Source organism: Hyalella azteca, unplaced genomic scaffold, assembly GCF_000764305.2.
Source record: "Hyalella azteca isolate HAZT.00-mixed unplaced genomic scaffold, Hazt_2.0.2 contig15428, whole genome shotgun sequence".
NCBI lineage: Eukaryota > Metazoa > Arthropoda > Malacostraca > Amphipoda > Hyalellidae > Hyalella > Hyalella azteca.
This window is the reverse complement of record NW_025945282.1, coordinates 1-18,518: the sequence shown is the minus strand read 5'-3', so window position 1 is coordinate 18,518 and position 18,518 is coordinate 1. Positions and strand designations below refer to the sequence as shown.

Sequence of the window (18,518 nt, the reverse complement as noted above, 5' to 3'; positions counted from 1 at the left end):
GTACGGTACCATACCTATATAGTTTTCAAGAGTAAATTGAAGACACAGATCAACTTTGAGAACTTTATGAATATCACTAGGATTCAAGAAAATTTTAAAGTAATTCTGCATATTCCACCTCTATTATTTTCTTTTGACTAGAATTAGGCGCCACTTGTCCATCAATTTTATATTCATTTAAATATATCTAAAAAAATACTTTAAAAAAAAATTTATAAATACTTTTTTACGTGGACTAAAAAGTAGAAAATAAATATGGCTCGCCCCAAAAAAACGTGTGTCGGGCAGATTAATGATTAAAGCGTAAAGCACACAACACACGAATTTTGGGAATTTGATGGTGAACGTACAGCCCGACCCACGTCTATTGGCAGATTTATGATTAAAGCGAAAAGCAAACACACGAATTTTGGAAATTTGATGGTGAACGTAAAGCCCGACCCACGTTTTTTGGGGCGAGCCATAATTCATTTCTACTTTTTAGTCCACAAGAAAAACTTTTTTTTTTTAAAGTTTTTTCTTAAGTATTTTATTTTCTCCTTTTTAGTCCGTTGCTACACATGAAACGTTAAGTACACATGAAACGTTAAGTATAACTTGACGTACGTATCGATGATACGCAGCGTCAGCGCCTGCTCGTCTATAACGTCAGCGCCAACATGTTATACTATATATACTTATACTATATATATACTTTACTCAATTAAGCTAATTTAGGTCTCTAATTGCTCGTTTTTATGATTGTATCTGAAATTGTTAGGCGAAAATAGCCTGCATGCCGAATTTCAAATCTCTAGAGCAATCAGAAGTGGGCTAATTTTCGTTGTCAATGTTAACAACAAACAAATCCACAAACAAACAAACTCGAAGATGAGTTAAGAAAAACGTGTTAATAAATAACATCACTGAACATTGAATGTAAAACTGTTTTTCATTTAATGTTTGATGAATTGGATCATCAAAAAATATTTTTATGTACCTTTCTTACTCAAGTGTTTCTGGTGGCAGCAGATAGTACAATTTCTTATTTTTAATTAATCAGGACAAGAGACTTGATGTTTCAAGGGAATGATTAATGATTTCTCAGAGGTGCAGTGTTCCAGAGACCCATGCTACTTATGTTAATATTGGCATTTATTTTATAGAGCTATATATGATAGAAAGCTATGTATGAATACCTTGAGAAACTTTGATAAGAATTACTCAAGAACAATCAGCTGGGACCTGCTATAGCAACATGGCCATAATCATCAGTCGTTTGTTCAACATAGAGCTGCAGGGAACATAGTTCACAGGACAAGTCTTTTAGAGGTACCACTTTAGGCACATTAATCATGTCATCAGTAGGCTCAGCAGCAATCCAGGCTCGTTCAGCACCATCTGAAACCTGGATGAGATGATAAGAGTGGATAAAATTAGTACATAGAAACAGCCAATGTATAACAAGTTATTGATTAAATCATATTGAAGGCAACGGCTAATGTTATAATTTAAATTCAGAAACAGAATTACAATGTATGAAATTTACCAACAATTCAAAAGCAAAATAACCTGTTTTGAGTGGAGAGATCCCAAGGATTCCATAGGTAACTGAAGAAGAATCTTATATGAACACCGAGGTGGAAGTGGCTTCAGCAAGTTGTCACTGACGCTCAGCTTGAGACAGAGGGCACGGAAACTTTCTTCCAATTGAGATAGTTCAACTTTCCTGTGTATCAAGAACAAATTTTCAGTTCAGTCCATAATTTAGGAACAAGATTAATGATAAACCATTTTAGAGAATTATGGATTTCATTTGCAATATCAGATTGTAACTAGAAATGAGAAACATCATTTGAATCAGGAATACAGTTAAAAATCAATAATTAAATACCTACAACTAATATATAATGCTTGATTCAATCATTTATTGATCACAATTGTTCCTTTGAAGAGTATCAACAACTAATATACTGTATTAATGAGCTACCCAACAACAATATCATGCCAGTCTAAACAAAAATTACATCAATGAAAATAAATTCAATTTATCTTCCCTCATAAGTCAATTCACATCTTATTAAACTTTTATATGTTTAACAAGAACCAACCGTAAGTCAGCTGGAATGATACTATTTTGTGACAGTCTGAAAACAAACTTTTCCAAAGCCCTGCCATTGTCAGGAGCTGTCACAACCAACTGAAGGGCTTTCAAAGAACCAGTTTGGAGCAGAGGCTTTGCTCCCTCCACAATGTCATGTATGTAAGCACAAACACCAGGATGGAGGCACATCTGATGAAAAAAGAAATAAATTAGCAAGATAATTACAAATTATTAAAGAAGTATAACAAAAGAACTATGACTGATACAAAACATAATACCATTCAAGGGATTCAAAGTTGAATTTAGAGGTGGGTATTGGGTAACTCACACTGTATAAATGTAATTTATCAATTAACTGTTTATATACGGTATGTGAATTATGGAAGAAGATATTATTACAGTACCAACATGCTAGCATTCTTTGTAAAATTAAACATGTATTGCCACTGCAACAAAGTCTTCACTCCAATGTGGATAATTCATGAAAATGACTGAGAGATTTTATAGACAAAACATTAGGATATAGGATAAACATTAGGAAAATTATAGGATATAGATATATACCATGCCTAACCTCGTCAGCTTCATTCATGGCCAATTAGAACATCAAACAGATCTTTCCAAAAAAAAGCAAAGGTAACAATTAACAACAACAACAATTGTTTCACAGGTGATTCTCAGAAATTGTAGGTAAAAATGTGTGTTTTTTGGCACTAAACAAATTGTGAAATTGTCTGCAGGACTGCAATTCTGGGCATTTTATGGGTCCTTTAGGCTTCACTCGTTTTGCCCATTTTATTAGCTCAGAGCCTCAGACCTCAGATTAACAAATGGCATCTGCAGGATTTCCTATTTTAGTTTAAAAAGTAGTAAAAATTTAACTTTAGCATGATAAGAATTAAGAATATTGATAATTTTCTACCAAATTTAGCTAATTTTTTATTATTCTCACTGAGAAAATTGCAATGTAACAGGAAGATACAAGCATAGAAAACATCTACCTTTAGGACCACAACTAGAGCTTTCTGGCCATTTCTGGAACTGCAAGATTTTTGCAAGATGAATTACCTCCTATCCAGATGAATTCACAATTGGGCTGCAAGATTTCAGTTGTATAAAAAATTTGTCAGATTGGAGACATAAGATTTCAGAAACAAGTAGGAAAATTCCAATCCTGCCGGGTGAAGATATAATATTAGTGTGAATACTGTGCGTCTGTATACTAGTGTATAGTGCATGCCTCTTGTGTTGATGCCTGCTGGCTGCTGGCCTGCTGCAGCCTGCATAGAACTCAGGTTGGAAATATTTCATAAATTCATATCATCATTACATCATATCAAGATCACCCACACTCAGTTACATGATTACATCAGTTGATCAGTAGATCACAAGGACAAGATGGACTGTCAGTGGTAACTACTAACTAAGTTACTGAATGTGAACGATAAATCCAAATTATCCAATATCCAACAAAGACCAACATCCATTTATTAACTGAGGCCACTTTTTTATGAGCTCGTTGCTTCCAATAATGCAATGGTATTGGTAGGAATAGGGTTGGAATAATTATACTTATTACAAAAATATAGCAGCTCCAAAATCACTTTTCAGTCAAATTTATTGTGCTGTAACTGCAAGCCTGAAGCCTGCTGAGTGCTGCAGCTAGTCTGGAAAAGTCCTATTTTTGTCTGAAATATCGCGGCTCTAATATCATATAATTTCAGTAGGTATGAAATCTCGCGGCTCGAATGTCATAATAGTGCTGCAGGCATAAAACCTTGCAGGCTTGAGGCTTGCAGGTGCAGCTCATTACTGCTCATAGCCTCATACATGGAGAAGTAGAACAGAATATACAATTTAATAGATTGATTTTTGGAAGATAAATAACTTCTTATGTAAAAATTGGTCCTAAATAAAATTTATAATGCAGAAAATGTTCAACCACCTGAACAGGAATGTTGTATTTTCTTTTTTGCTGAAATGCATTGCGTGGGTAAAGTTCTCTTGTATACAAGATCTGATGGACAATAACTTCAAGCAACTCGGATATTAGACTGCTAGAAATGCTGTAATCTAATTCTTTCATTTTCACCAAAATTCGTATCTAATAAGAGATTATGGTTCTGAATTTCAAATAGCTAAAATGTATACCCTGCTGTGATTTGCTGAGTATTCGGCACCTCTTGGTCTGGTGAAGGGGCTTGTCCGTTTTTGGAGGTTGTAGATCTCAGAAGCTTGTAAGCATATCATTGATGATTGACCCGTATACGTCATGGTTGAAGTTGAACTATATAAGGTTGACCCACAAGAAGTTCAGTCTTGCAGTACAGCTTTATTGTTTCGTCAAGTAGATGGAGAAACGTAAACAAATCCGTCATTCCCATTTCCCATGTCGGATTAGTTGCCTGGTTTGAACGCATTTCGGTGATTAGTCAATGCCCGTGACGTCACATACGAACAAAAAGCTCCAGCCGTGAAAAATGGGTATCGTCAGCATTAGTTCAATTTCTCAACTCCCGAAGGAAATTCTACAGTGAACTTGAAGTTCTTCTGTTGAGAATTTCTCGCCGTGCGCTGAAACGTAAAGGTTTTTACAGTCCTTAGGACGATTACATGTATTTGCAAGCTGTTGTAGATTTTTACGATAAGCTCCACACATTAGAAGTTAGGACATTTAATCTAATGTTATGGAGAGTGACTAATAGCTATGACCTTGCTTACAGGATGAGACTATACCGTATACGGTGTGATAGAGCGGTGAGTATTTTGCATTTTAGTATCTGCATGCCTTCCTTGCGCAGTGTGTTCATTCGTTCTGTGAAGTACGCATGTGCTCCTTATAAACGAGCATTTGAGATGCTCCTTCAGTCCTTGAGCTTCGGTGACAATTTTGTTGAATAGGCAGCAATGCAACAATCATTATTTTCATAACAAAATCCGTCCAAGTATTCGCATCACGTGTGTGGCTAAAGAAAAATATATGTACCGAATAATTTTTTATTTAAATCTATATTGTAATTACATAGTTTCTGCATTAATTGGTACAGTAGATTTTACTCAATTTACCGGTTCCAAAAGTTGCATTTGATATTTATACGGCAGATTCAAATTTTCTGATTTTCTTCTCTAGAATTAATTTGAATTTCGTCGTATAAAACCTTTAGTTAAGCAATTTTAAATATTCACTTAACACTAAAACTATATTCATTGATATTAGATGAACACTATAGCATTTTTCCACATCCAAGTGACCGACCATATTTTCGTCAGCGCTGTTTGGGTGGTTCTGGTGACTGGCGAGTGGCTAGGAACTAACCTAATCCGTTTCGTTCGACACACACTGGTTTGTAGCTGGCGTCTAAAAATAACTATCGTCATGGATATGAGATGAACCCTATACAATTTTTGTAAGGGAGAGTGACCATATTTATATCAGCATCGTTTAGTGCTTCTTGTGGCTGCTCAAGAACTAACGAAACCCGTTTCGTTCTTGACACTCCTGCTTTGTATCTGCAGGCGACGACACATGACCTTGTGTTAGGACTGCCGCATGTGCACAGGCCACAGTGCACCCGCTAGAGGCTGATCAACACTTGTGGCCGTAGCAAGTGCGTTGCTCTGCAGCTCTTGGCCTAATTGGCTAGTTTCCAGTAACTTGGTGTTGTTAACTAAGGTGTTTAAGTGCTTAGTTTTTGGGCCGATATAGCGTTCATTTTTCGTGTGATAATGCCTCAAACGTTAGATTACTCAATCGAAACTGCAATACATTCATGTTTATATCATTGTTCATTACGCAGATGCGTAGCCTACTGTCAATGATTTAATAGATATGCAATTGAAGACATATCACAAGCATTTACACGCCTTTCATTGTAATTTCTAACCGCAATAAGGAGTTAAAAATGATTTGTGCCATTTGCAAATTAATTTTAGGCTAGTGATTTGGAATCGGTAGCGAGTTAAGTGCAGCGCCGTTAATGCTGCGATTTATGCGGCATTTTCGATGATCTTGCTAAATTCTGGTTCGAAGTGAAGGTTCGTGTCGATTTGGGTTTTCAGACGACCCTGGCAAGATTACATGGAAATTTTGTTTGGGATCTACAAACGAGGCCTATAATTAACGATATTAACTGGTACAGAGAAACCCCGCCTTACTGTGTTCCTGCTGTAACTTAGTTATAAAGCAACCCTATTATCCCCATCGAAGTTAACAGAAAAGACGCCGATCCGGATCGGTACTCACAAAAATTCACCTCTTTTCTTGCATATTGTAACTTCAAATAGGGTGAAAAATTATTATTTTAATTTTTATTTGCCTAATAGGAGGGCATCGTTCTGACCCAAGATTGGGGAGCTCGTGCTTTTACTTTGTTCGTACTCTTTGGCCAAGTCGACGACCGGCAAGCTGACCGCCGATGTATTGACGATGTCTAATTTATCATAGATAGATATCGACACTTTTTCTGCCGATCCACTGCATTTTTGCAGTTCCTGTGGTCGTGCAGCGGAGCACGATCGTATTGCGCAGTATATTTATTCCGATCTGACTGATCGTGGGGCGGTCTGTTCGTAAGGTGGGGTTTTACTCAACTAGGAGCCCAGCAGACACGTAAATCTATTATTGGTCTTAATTATAACTAGCACGAATTAGTGACGTCACTGTCGTGCTATAGCGAGATTAAACAACAAGGATGTTGCTAGCTCAGCGTTTACCACACAAGAGCAGCTGTCCGATTGCATGGACACCGCATACGATACGTCGATGTTCTCGTGTTTTATGATGAAAAAAGTACTTCTTGGAGAGTATTTAACTGCTTACTAAGGACATTGGCTCCTAACAGGTGACACTTTGAATTTCAGTGCGAAGATTTTAGTTGCCTTGGTTAAATATAATGATAATCAGATGCAATCATTGTAAATGTACATAATACCAGGTTAGGATAACATAACCTAATTCGAGTTCTTAGAAGATGTGCATTATGTGTGAGAATTCAGGTCATAAAAATCAAGCTCGCGAGCAAGTAAGCAAATATTATTGACCCATTATTGCCATAATGGGTTCTATTTTGGATTCCCAAACCGAATTCATTATTAATGCGATAAATCTTGAACAACATACACCTTTGGACAAGATCGACATCAAATGAATAACAGTATTTCAATGAGACTTCATGAAAGATGCTTGAGGCTGAACGCCACTAACCAAATGATCTTAAGCCACGTCGAGAGGTCAACGAACGAACTGGGATGTGTTGAACGATGCACCATAGCAAAAAGAATCTAGGGCACCGGGATTTAGTGCCGATGTGATTAATAAATACAAGTATGTAAGAGGGTGATTGAAGTCAACGTTGAGCTTACGTTTGGCCATATTCCCGCGCCTGGCTCTACGTGTATGGCGGTAATCCCGAGCATGGCTGTACACGTATGGCGGTAATCCAGCGCCTGACTGTACACGTATGGCGGTAATCCCGCGCCTGGCTGTACACGTATGGCGGTAATTCCGCGCCTGGCTGTACACGTATGGCGGTAATCTCGCGCCTGGCTGTACACGTATGGCGGTAATCCCGCGCCTGGCTGTACACGTATGGGGGTAATCCCACGCCTGGCTGTACACGTATGGCGGTAATCCTGCGCCGTGCTGTACACGTATGGTGGTAATCCCGCGCCTGACTGTACACGTCTGGGGGTAATCCCACGCCTGGCTGTACACGTATGGCGGTAATCTCGCACCTGGCTGTACACGTATGGGGGTTATCCCGTTGTGCTCTTATCAAAATAGAAGTAAACCTAGAAGGTATGCACCCTATACAAATGCATTAACGCTAACTCAGATAATTGGACACCTGCCAGCTTACGAAGTTACGCTAACTCGCACCAACGCTCGAGATTACGGAAACAGTTTGAATAAATGATTGGGATTGGCAGGTGAATTTATTATGTAAATGATTGGAGTATCTATCAACGTTACTTGAATGATACGTAGATGATTCTGGTAGATGTCTACAATCAGGAAATGTGTCGAATGAAATTTTATTGTAGGCCTGGCACCCCATAGTTTCGTGTGTGTAGATGGAGCTGGGGGAATTCATTTGTTATGTGGTTCTTCAGTTCCTTTTTTTGAAACTTTTATTGTGTACCGGTTTAACCACTTGCGCTCAACCATGCAGTCTGGGTAGGCGGAGAATAGACTGACGACTCCAAGATCACATTCAAGCATAGCAGAGTGACATCTGCAGTTAAAAAACTAGAAATTTACAATTGCATCGTAAATATCCTATTCTAAATTTAACTTTATAAAAAACTTCGATTTTTTACATACTTTTAAAAATTATTTTCTGTTGTTTTTGCGTGCGACGTATATTGTGGATGTTTCTTTTAATAATAATAATAATAGCGGTTTCAGCGTTTATTAGGCCGTAGGCTTGTCGCCGATTCTTAACATCGCAGAACATTAACAGCTTATTACGGTCTCGAAGTCGCAACTCACTGCTACAATTCTGCTATGCTTAACCGCCCGGCCTCCTCGCCGATTCTGACCAGAAACTGGCGCACAGAGCTGGGATCGAACCCGCGCCTCTCTGCGCCAATCTTGGTACCGGTACTCTGAACTTTAACCACTAGGCCACCCTGCCCAGTGTTATTTTTATTCTTATAGCAAGAGTATGTTTTCCTTTTTATATGTAGGCGTCATAGTAACAAGGGACTTGTTTCGAAGTAAAAATTGTCGAAGTAACAAGATATCCTACTTGTCGCTTCAATAGGATACAAACGAGTTGTTATCATCCTTCTTGTCGCTTCAATAGGATACAAACGAGTTGTTATCATCCTTCTTGTCGCTTCAATAGGATACAAACGAGTTGTTATAATCCTTCTTGTCGCTTCAATAGGATACAAACGAGTTGTTATAATCCTTCTTGTCGCTTCAATATATAGGATACCGAAACAAGTTGTTATCATCCTTCTTGTTGCTTCAATAGGATACAAACGAGTTGTTATCATTCCTCTTTTCGCTTCAATTGGATAGAAATATGTTGTTGATGTCATGTCTCCGCATTTATATAATTGTCCCAGCAATACCGTGGTAAATAATAAATTTTTTTATTTTAAAAATGCTGAAACGAATAGTAATACTGATTTAATAAAAAATTGCACAATGAAATAGCACATAACTGAATAAAAACTTCTGTTTAACATTGCAGGTTTTATAACGAGTTAACGAGCTATGAGAACCAGACTACAGAGTGTATTGCTGCGCCCGGTGCTGCGGCGTTGCATCGGCGGCCGCTGCATCAGCTCGTCTCTCGCTCTGCCCTCGGGAGCTGCTGGGTGAGAGCCTGTTTTATTCCCTTATTTATTCATTTATTCTTCATTTGTACAATTTTTCTTTTTTATTGAATGTTGGTAATTGATTATTCAGCAACCACCTTTAATGTTGGTAATTGATTATTTAGCAACCACCTTTACTATTGATAAGTTACGTGTGTGGTAAAGTTCTCAAAAATTGTTAATGGTTGGTACTGACTTGGCTGCCGGTACACTTGCAGCTGAGCAGCCATGTTACTAAGGTTAGAATTGTGTTCGTAAGTGTTGAAGTTGACCATTGTTTACTGTAAGCATTATTTTCAAACCCAATTGATTCTTCTGCAAAGAAGTCTTTTCGAAATGGGTTCATGTCTACTAGTAAATAAATGGATTCATGGGAACTAGTTACTGGGTCATGGTTACCGCTTAATTTATGGCGTTACCCATACTACGATGTCTGTTTGATTATAGATCAAAGTGAACGTTAGTTTGGTTGTCGGTGACGAGACATTAAAAGGACCGGAGATAATTAACAGTAATGCTGGGGGCCGTTATTCAACGACTTCCTTTGTCTCTGAAGTTTGATAGCGCACGATGCGGGATTGCTTATCAGAGATAGAGCCCTAATGATGATATCGGCACGTACCAAGCGCTTAACTAAAACATCTGCCGATATTTCCGTAGTAAATCCTGGGTCTGTTGGCACGTCTCATTTTTGGCTATGCTTCAATACTTGCTAAATTTTTGCAGTGAGTAAAATGAATGCTTCGTATTGTATCGTAGTCGTATTGTATGGGTCGCATTGTTGAAGTGCTACCGTAGCGACCCGTTTTCTAGCCCACTGTACGAGCAAAGAGCGTACGTAGCACCGATACGTTATTTTGCCGGGAAGAACTTTTACGATTTGAATTTTTAGTGTATTGCTGCGTGAATATTCTGCTGAAAAAATTATCGAGTCTATAAGGAAATAATAAACATATCAAGTATTAACTATCGCTTAGTAAACGACAGTCCTGAGAAAAGGAAGGCCACTACAGCTGTTGGCCAACTGATATCTGTCACGATCTGAACGAGTAGGTGATGTACTTATGATAACTGAGCGTGGACGAATAATTTCCTGAATCGATACCAATGAATTTACTTTCCCGTATTCCAGCCGGCAAAATTTCACTATTCACGCTGGCAAACCTGATTTATCATAACTCTTTTTATGTTAGCATTTCATTAACTGTAATCATGCAAGACTCTTAAATTCTAAGTCGTTCATGTTCAAGGATTCATGACCATTGTTTTGTGCAGAGCTTCCGAGGAGTTTATTGTGCGCTCACAGTTCCCGGACACGCCGCTGCCGACATGCGGGTTGACGCATGTCTTCCTCGATCAGTGCAGCCAGTTCTCCGACCGTCCTGCTGTCGTAAGCTCCATCCATGCACTGACAACATGACCTCATCTACAACTATTGTAATGAATATATCTGAAAATAATATGCATTTAAAAATTACCGTTTAAAGACAACACTTCGAAACAATCCAGGGTCTCTGTTGTTACTACCTACACATGTACAATGAATTTTTAATTTTTTTTTCAAATATCAAAAAAAAAAAATAATTGTTAAATTTGTTTTTTGTTATCTGAAAGAAATAATTTTCAAATTTATTTATTCTGTCAATTGGTTCATGCATTGTCTCCAACTTTAAGCAAGTGCGCAAAATTTCAGATCGATGGGTAAGGTAGAAATGTGTTAAATTTCGATTATAAGATTTGTAGCAGACAAACAAACAAACAACAAAAAGTGAAGCTAAAGAGAAGTGTTGTATTAATTAGATAACTCTGTTTGCGGTAATTGATAGTGAATATTCTTGTATTGATCGAGTTTATTGATCGGTACTCTTCGTTGTCCTGGCCAGTGAACGAATTTCAGGATATCGCCTATAACAAAAATAGAAGTGGTCTTGAAGTTGTGAGCACTAATGTTTAATTCCAACATCTTAATTATTCTTTGGAACTGCAGATTGACGGCATTACGCGACGCACGCTCACCTACGGACGCCTTATAGACAGCATTCATCGTTGGGGGGCCGTGGTACAGAAGCGTTGGGCCCCGGGGTCACCGCCCCCCACTGTGGGCATCTTCATGCACAACTGCCCCGACTACCCCGTCATTTTCTTTGGCACGACTCTGGTAGGGGCCGTCGTCACTACCCTCAACCCCAGCTACACTGCAGGTTCGAAGATCACTTCTGTTTCGGTATAAACTTCTGTAGGATCTGAGTTGATAATCGCGTTTGAAGACTGTATGATTCTTTGCTTAGCATCTATAGGTAAGAATAACAGAGTATTTTGTTTGAAATTTCGCGTAGAACTAAGCTCATTTCATTCGTATTTTTATGCAGAGGAGGTGGCACTGCAGCTCGAAGACAGCGGTGCCTGCCTGTTGGTAATCGGGTCAGAATTGGAGGACGTGGCGCTGAAGGCCTTCAAGCTGCTCACCGACCGCCAACTGCCGAGCCCCTCCCTGTTCGTGGTGGGGGCGTCCAGGTCTGGCCGCTCCGACCTAAGGACTCTTCTTGAAGACTCCACTGCACCCTTCGCCACTCACGTTGATGTAAATATCGAGCTGCAGTTCTTTCTTCTTGGTATTATGGTTACCCCGAGGGCTCAAGGAAAAGATCAACCTTAAATTTATTGCAGTTATTGCTGTTATTCTTTTGTCTTTTCATAGACGATGTTTCTTTTTGTATAAGTCTTCGCTTCTTGGTGAATTTCATCCAGCGTGTTGACACTGCACGCATACAAGTGATTCTTTAATTATATCAAGAGTTTAGTTGATCTATTTAGTACTTCGCTGTTGACACTTGCTTGTTTATTGACGACCGCGCTAAGGACACTAAAGATATTGATATTTTTATGGATACTCGAGCTCTTATAGATACTGCACTCAACTTGAGTGTACTCTTATATTCGTAGAGCGTTTTCCTTAATTTTTGAGTAGACATTTGACAAAAATTCAATATCGTAAAAAATCAAGTCACTTCATGTAAAATTAGTTTTATTGTGTTTGTTACCGGACGAAATTTAGAAAACTGAAGTTGACTTTATTAAAAGGTTTTTTTTTCTTTAGGTTGACCCAAGCAGCGTAGCGATGATGCCGTACTCCAGCGGCACGACCGGCCGACCTAAGGGCGTTTGTGTGACGCACGGCGCAGCCACAGCCTGCAGTGAAATGATTTCCAGCCCTGCCGTACACTGGACCGTAGACCCTGGTACTTGCTGGTAGATGCAGTAAATTATTTCCAGCCCTGCCGTCCACTGGACCGTAGACCCTGGTACTTGCTGGTAGATGCAGTGAAATGATTTCCAGCCCTGCCGTCCACTGGACCGTAGACCTTGGTACTTGCTGGTAGATGCAGTGAAATGATTTCCAGCCCTGCCGTCCACTGGACCGTAGACCCTGGTACTTGTTGATAGATGCAGTGAAATGATTTCCAGCCCCCCTGCTGTCAACTGGACCGTAGACCCTGGTACTTGCTGGTAGATGCAGTGAAGTGTGTAAGGTGATAATCTTACTGTCATTCGACCTTGGATATTTCTGCATTAATAACTTTTTTGTTGGAAGATACCGGTAATATCCTTGATTGTGATATATCCATGAAACCTTCCTTATCCATTGCCCTTTTCCTACTTACCCGGTAGCGACTCATGGCCTTGTGACGTCAGCTAAGAATAAGCCATATAAGGCGGTACCCAACCAGGAACTGCAGTCTTGAGGGAGATCAGTCGTGTGTAAGCCTTTACTCCTTTCCATGTTAAAAACTTGAAATGATAGTTAAGTCAACTAGAGTCGGGAGTAGAGAACGATAGGTGAGCCGATTATAGTAGTTTTTAAGCTCTAATGTATGAATCTTTATACCCAATAACTGTTAGCCGCATATAATCTTCAAATAATGCTCTATAAAACCGTAACGCTGAACCACATTAATCCTCGTATCACTACCACTTACCGAACCAACTTCAAGTCATACATATAAATATTAAGTTAGGGGTGCGACAGGAAACGCACCCTCCTGCAAATGATTTCCTGACTCGCGATCCACTGGACCGTCGACCCAGGTACTGGGGCCATCAAATTATCCTCTGAAATCTTTAAGAGCGAAGTATATTTTACGAGAGCTGTATGACATCTTTACTGGCACGAGCCTGCAGGAATGCATTTAAATACCGTAATACAAAATGAAGTTGTTGTTTTTCTGCCTCAAAATAGCAGTATCATCTATCAAGTACTTGTTATTCATTGATGCCAATAGAAATATGTATTGCAATGATGAACTGATTATTTAAAGAGTCTGACATTCGGGTCTCGGCAGACATGGCGGACAGGATGCTAGGACTGCTGCCTTTCTACCACATCTACGGGATCATGATCATCATGTTGCAGGGTCTGAAGATCTGCAGCACCATCGTTACGCTGCCTAAATTCCATCAGAATAGCTTCATAAGCGCCCTCCAGGAACACAAGGTAAGGCTCGTCTCACAAAGTTGTTCAGAATCCATGGCTAACTGCAAATTAGATGTTTATCCCTAAATCATTGTTTTAATGTTCAACGGGCTTGCTTTTACAGTTCATAACGATGCCTCTTTTTACTGACAATTCTCTGCGATGCTTCTTCAACTCTTCACAGTTTACAACGATATTCCTGCCTCGCTTTTAAATTTAAAACGATGGCTCCCTCACTTTGCAGTTCAATGCGATGTAAACTTCTATGAACAGTTCGCAACGCTGTCCTCCTCTCTTAACCGTTGACAACGCAGCTTCTCTCCTCTTACAGTTCACAACGATGCCTCTCTCTGCCTACAGTTCACAACGATACCCTTGGTTCCGCCTTTACTAAAATACATCAACGAGTGTGACGACGTGACGCGCGAGCACCTACAAAGCTGTCATACCGTCACCTGCGGCGCCGCTCCCTTGTCTAAATCTACTGCAGAGGAATTCAATCGAAAATGCGGAAGCTTTGTTCACGTTTGCGAAGGTAAGCCTCTGAGTGTTGCAATATCGTTCATATAATCCTTTGATGCGTGATTTTCCTGTGAGTAATAATGCAGAACGCAGAAAAATGTTCCTACTAGCTGAGGATGTATAATCTCGAATCACATTGGAAGAATAAGTAGTGTTAACTGTTAACTGGTTTCATATTTCCTAAAAATAAGTTTGAAAGACTGAGAGCAATTTTCGTTGCAGGGTACGGCATGACGGAGACCTTGATAACGCACACAACCCCAAAAGAAGGCAGCAAATTAGGTTACTGTGGCAAACTACTGCCACACGTGCAAGCCAAAATTGCTGATATCGATACTGGAGCTGCTCTTCCTCCCCATGAAAAAGGGGAAATTTGGATGAAAACCCCATGTGTGAGTCAAACCTCTGTCACTAAAAAACTAATAAAAATGCGCCTTAGGTTAAACGCACTATTTGCACTAATTGTATGAACCGTACAAATGATGCGCTCAACAGATTTATTGGGATTTCATGAGGTCTGAAAATCAGAATTTTCAACGGCGTAAGATTATGAATGAATCTTTTTCCTTGATCAGAGTAATGCAAGAGTATTTACAAATTTTACTCGCATGATCGTTTAATTTTGAAACAAATGAAGGTTCAGTCATTTAATTATGCATTGAATATAAGCTCTAACATTTGTTAATGCTTATAGGCGTTCTTAATTCGAAAACTTTACTTCTGTCAATAAAATTGTAAACAAAAGAGGGCACATTAAATAATATAATAATATAGCGGTTTCAGCGTTTATTTGGTCGTAGGCCTGTCGCTGATTCTTAACACTGCAGAACATCCACAGCATGTTGCTGGCTTGAGCTCGCAACTCACTGCTTTAAATTTCCTTTGCTTAACCGCCTGGCCTCTTGGCCGGTTCTGACCAGAAACTGGAACACAGAGCTGGGATCGAACCCTCACCTCTCTGCTCCAATCTTGGTACTCAGAACTTTAACCACTGGGCCACCCTGCCCATATACCTGAAATGATCCACCAGATGATGGCTAGATATCACAACCGTCCTGATGCGACTCGTGACACCATCGACGAAGATGGCTGGCTGCACACCGGTGACGTGGCAGTCTATGACGAGGACGGCTACTTCTCCATCGTCGATAGAATTAAAGAACTCATTAAAGTGAAAGGCTTCCAGGTGAGTGGCGGCGTAGTTTGTTCATTGTTGACAGAATCTGGGGCTCGTTGGCTGGAAGATCTTCATGCTAATAAATGTATCGGTGTATCTTAACAGTCGGTAAAGAGGTTGGAAGTCATATGTATATTATTTAGAATTAATCAGATAAATTCATCTATGATAAGTTATCACATTAGAATAATCGATTTGACTTACAAATTAAACGAATGCCCAATTTATCGATCGTGCTAACTTTCGGAGCACTTTTTGATTGCGTAGTTTTTAATAAAGGCACAATATGTTTAAAAAAAATCATGCCCAAACAACAATGAAATTCACAATTTATTTGATATTTCAGGTATCTCCTTCTGAGCTGGAAGACGTGTTGCTGAAACACCCTGCCATAGCTGACGCAGGAGTGATAGGAATTCCTCACGAGAACCATGGCGAGGTTCCCCGGGCTTATATCGTCAAAAGCAAGAAAGCTTCTGTAACAGAGAAAGAAATAAACGAATATATGAAGGGACTCCTGGCTCCATACAAACAGCTGCTCGGAGGAATCAAGTTCGTGACAGACTTGCCCAAGAACCCAACCGGCAAGTTACTGCGCAGGGTGCTTGCTGAAACTGCAGCCAAGGAAGCTTAGCCGACGTTAGTGTTCTTGTTTGCATTGAAATCTCAGGCATATTATCACAAATACCTTGATCTTGTTACTATTGAAATCCAAAGCAAATTATCCGAAGTAAATTATGCATATCTATTTTGAATTCTCATAAATATTTTCCAAATTACATCGTTTTTCTCAACGTTTTACTTTCACGTGTACTATCAAAAGCACCTTGCTCTTATTTCCGTTGAAATTCCATGAAAATTATCCAAATTACCTTCGAACAAAGTGATAATTGATAGCAATGATCAATTCAAGCAATAACTCTTATATTATTATTTTTTTTTTGCTACTGGTGAACTTGTCTTCAACTGAAACCAGATAGAGGAGGCGGTAACTTTCGATACATTATTGGGGGTATTCGTTTGGGCTCGATCTCAATGGTGTGCTCACGGTTACTACGCCACATATCACCAAATCTCACGTACTGATTTGATGGCGAAAATTCTACGTTGTTGCAGCGATGGCTCCTCCCGTGCATGACAGCTGATCGATGGAATAAAAATATTTCTATCTATTTAGAATATTTAGCAAAATAAAAAGACTGATTTTCACTCTAGTAATCTCATTACGTTTCTTATTTTTTATGCAAAAACTGTTACCTGTATCGAAATTAAAAACAGCCCTGCCATACATTCTGTGCATTTTACTTATCTCTCGGTTGATAAAATGTCTAGATAACCCATTACTCAAGCATTAACGCATGACAGTTTACTGGAATAAGTCTTTTGGAGGAACGCTGACAACGTTTAACAAGGATATGCCGATGGACAGATCCGTGAATGCAAGTCATGAGATGCGTTTGTACGGCGCTTTAGAGTTTATACTGGTACACCAAAATGACTAAATTTGTAATATTTCTAAATAATGACACGCCTCCTTACAAACAGCACATCCAGCGAGCGGACGTAGCTGTAATACGACATTACCACGACGCCAAGCTGCATGGAGCAAGAAGTCTCGCTCAAGGGCAAAAAATGCATCGCTATTTGGATGATAATTCACTCAGTTCTCGTAAAGTGCAAATTTGTCTTACATGATACTGATAAATTTTCCAATTAAAATTTTGTAATTAGTACAGTTTGAATTTTTCGATCGCTGATCGATTTTTTCGATCGCTGATTTTATATGTTAGATCATTCATTCATAACATAGCATAACATAGTGATGTCGGCGCTCAAGAGTAGGCCTGATGTTGCCTGTCGCCGATTCTTGAACTTTTTGTGACTTATTAACAGAAGATCTAAAATCGTGTCATTTGACCGGATCTTTTCAGGACTGACGATAGTTTGAAATAGCTCCTAGACTTCCACCGGGTTCGATATGGTGCTAGGCATTTCAAGTCTGAACATGCTGTATATTTTTCCATAACTTTATCTAGACTGTTCTTGTACGCGTTCATACTCGGAGCGCCAATGCCAGTTCATAAGCACTATGATCCCATTAATCTTATTCTGTACTAGTAGGCAGATCAAAATTAATTGCTTATTACTCTCTTTTTTAGATCTACATATATATAATGCTAAGTTCTTCTATTAATTGTGCATCTATAATGATAGATATTTAATTGATTGATTTTGAAAATCGATTGAAATTTGATATCAGAGTAAGTGCGTTGTTGGAAGAACTTTAGCTCACACTTTCTGAGCAGAAAATTAATAGATAGCACAGTGGCGTTATTAGGTCTAATTCATGGGGCTACAGCCCCCCCCCCCTCCGATAATATTCCTAAGCCTTACTGGATAATTTTATGTTTACTCCTTGTTACAACACTTCTCTTTAACTTCACTTCTTGTTTGTCTGTCTGTTTGTCTGTCTGTCTGCTACAAATCTTGTAATCAAAATTTAATACACTTCTACTTATCCTATCGATCTGAAATTTTGCCCACTTGTGTAAAGTTTGAGACAATGCATGAATCAAATGTCAAAATAAATGATTTTAGAAATTAAAAAAAAATTTTTTTTTTCAATATTAAAAAAAAATGAAAAAATAATGCTGTCAGTTACAAATCTCATAACTGATATTTGACACACTTTTACCTGCCTAATTGATCTGAAATTTTGCACACTGGTGTAAAGTCGGAGGCAATGCATGAATCAAATGACATAAAAAGAAATTTTAAAAATTTAAATAGTATTTTTTTAATATTTAAATGAAGATAATAATATGCGTTTAAAAATTAATTTTTAAAGACAACACTTCCAAAGAATCCAGTGTCTCCAATCTTACAAATGTACAATGAATTTCTCATTTAATTTTCAAATTAAAAAATTAGTTTTT

At 38.7% G+C, this 18,518-nt stretch overlaps 2 protein-coding genes across 4 annotated transcripts; one reads left to right on the top strand and one right to left on the bottom strand.

Annotated features, from left to right (window-relative positions):
• Positions 1 to 854: 854 nt before the first annotated feature.
• Positions 855 to 4,778, bottom strand: LOC108682379 (mitotic spindle assembly checkpoint protein MAD2B). Of its 2 annotated transcripts, none has more exons than XM_018171534.2 (4): positions 4,235 to 4,778; positions 2,091 to 2,272; positions 1,552 to 1,708; positions 855 to 1,387 (listed from the first exon to the last, which is right to left on the bottom strand). In XM_018171534.2, the coding sequence occupies exons 1-4, from the start codon at positions 4,355 to 4,357 to the stop codon at positions 1,214 to 1,216; spliced, it is 636 nt and encodes a 211-aa protein (XP_018027023.1). In that variant the 5' UTR covers positions 4,358 to 4,778; the 3' UTR covers positions 855 to 1,213. The 2 variants fall into 2 exon arrangements, with proteins under 2 accessions (XP_018027023.1, XP_018027022.1); XM_018171533.2 differs by having other exon boundaries at positions 4,029 to 4,774.
• Positions 4,779 to 4,793: 15 nt separating this feature from the next.
• Positions 4,794 to 16,872, top strand: LOC108682378 (4-coumarate--CoA ligase 3). Of its 2 annotated transcripts, none has more exons than XM_047884414.1 (11): positions 4,794 to 4,840; positions 9,286 to 9,412; positions 10,688 to 10,802; positions 11,400 to 11,613; positions 11,782 to 11,993; positions 12,510 to 12,651; positions 13,753 to 13,904; positions 14,244 to 14,418; positions 14,628 to 14,797; positions 15,436 to 15,591; positions 15,929 to 16,872. In XM_047884414.1, the coding sequence occupies exons 2-11, from the start codon at positions 9,309 to 9,311 to the stop codon at positions 16,214 to 16,216; spliced, it is 1,728 nt and encodes a 575-aa protein (XP_047740370.1). In that variant the 5' UTR covers positions 4,794 to 4,840; positions 9,286 to 9,308; the 3' UTR covers positions 16,217 to 16,872. The 2 variants fall into 2 exon arrangements, with proteins under 2 accessions (XP_047740370.1, XP_047740371.1); XM_047884415.1 differs by lacking the exon at positions 4,794 to 4,840 and adding an exon at positions 4,902 to 5,041.
• The last annotated feature ends 1,646 nt before the right edge of the window (positions 16,873 to 18,518 follow it).

Excerpts from the sequence above, each read along its gene's own strand:
- LOC108682379 (XM_018171533.2), bottom strand. The coding sequence starts at position 4,169 with ATGAAAGAATTAGATTACAGCATTTCTAGCAGTCTAATATCCGAGTTG. Across the intron at positions 1,709-2,090 it reads ATCATTCCAGCTGACTTACG|GAAAGTTGAACTATCTCAAT; the intron begins GTTGGTTCTTGT and ends CTTGATACACAG. Across the intron at positions 1,388-1,551 it reads GATCTCTCCACTCAAAACAG|GTTTCAGATGGTGCTGAACG; the intron begins GTTATTTTGCTT and ends CATCTCATCCAG.
- LOC108682378 (XM_047884414.1), top strand. The coding sequence starts at position 9,309 with ATGAGAACCAGACTACAGAGTGTATTGCTGCGCCCGGTGCTGCGGCGT. Across the intron at positions 11,614-11,781 it reads CAACCCCAGCTACACTGCAG|AGGAGGTGGCACTGCAGCTC; the intron begins GTTCGAAGATCA and ends ATTTTTATGCAG. Across the intron at positions 14,798-15,435 it reads TTTGGATGAAAACCCCATGT|ATGATGGCTAGATATCACAA; the intron begins GTGAGTCAAACC and ends ATGATCCACCAG.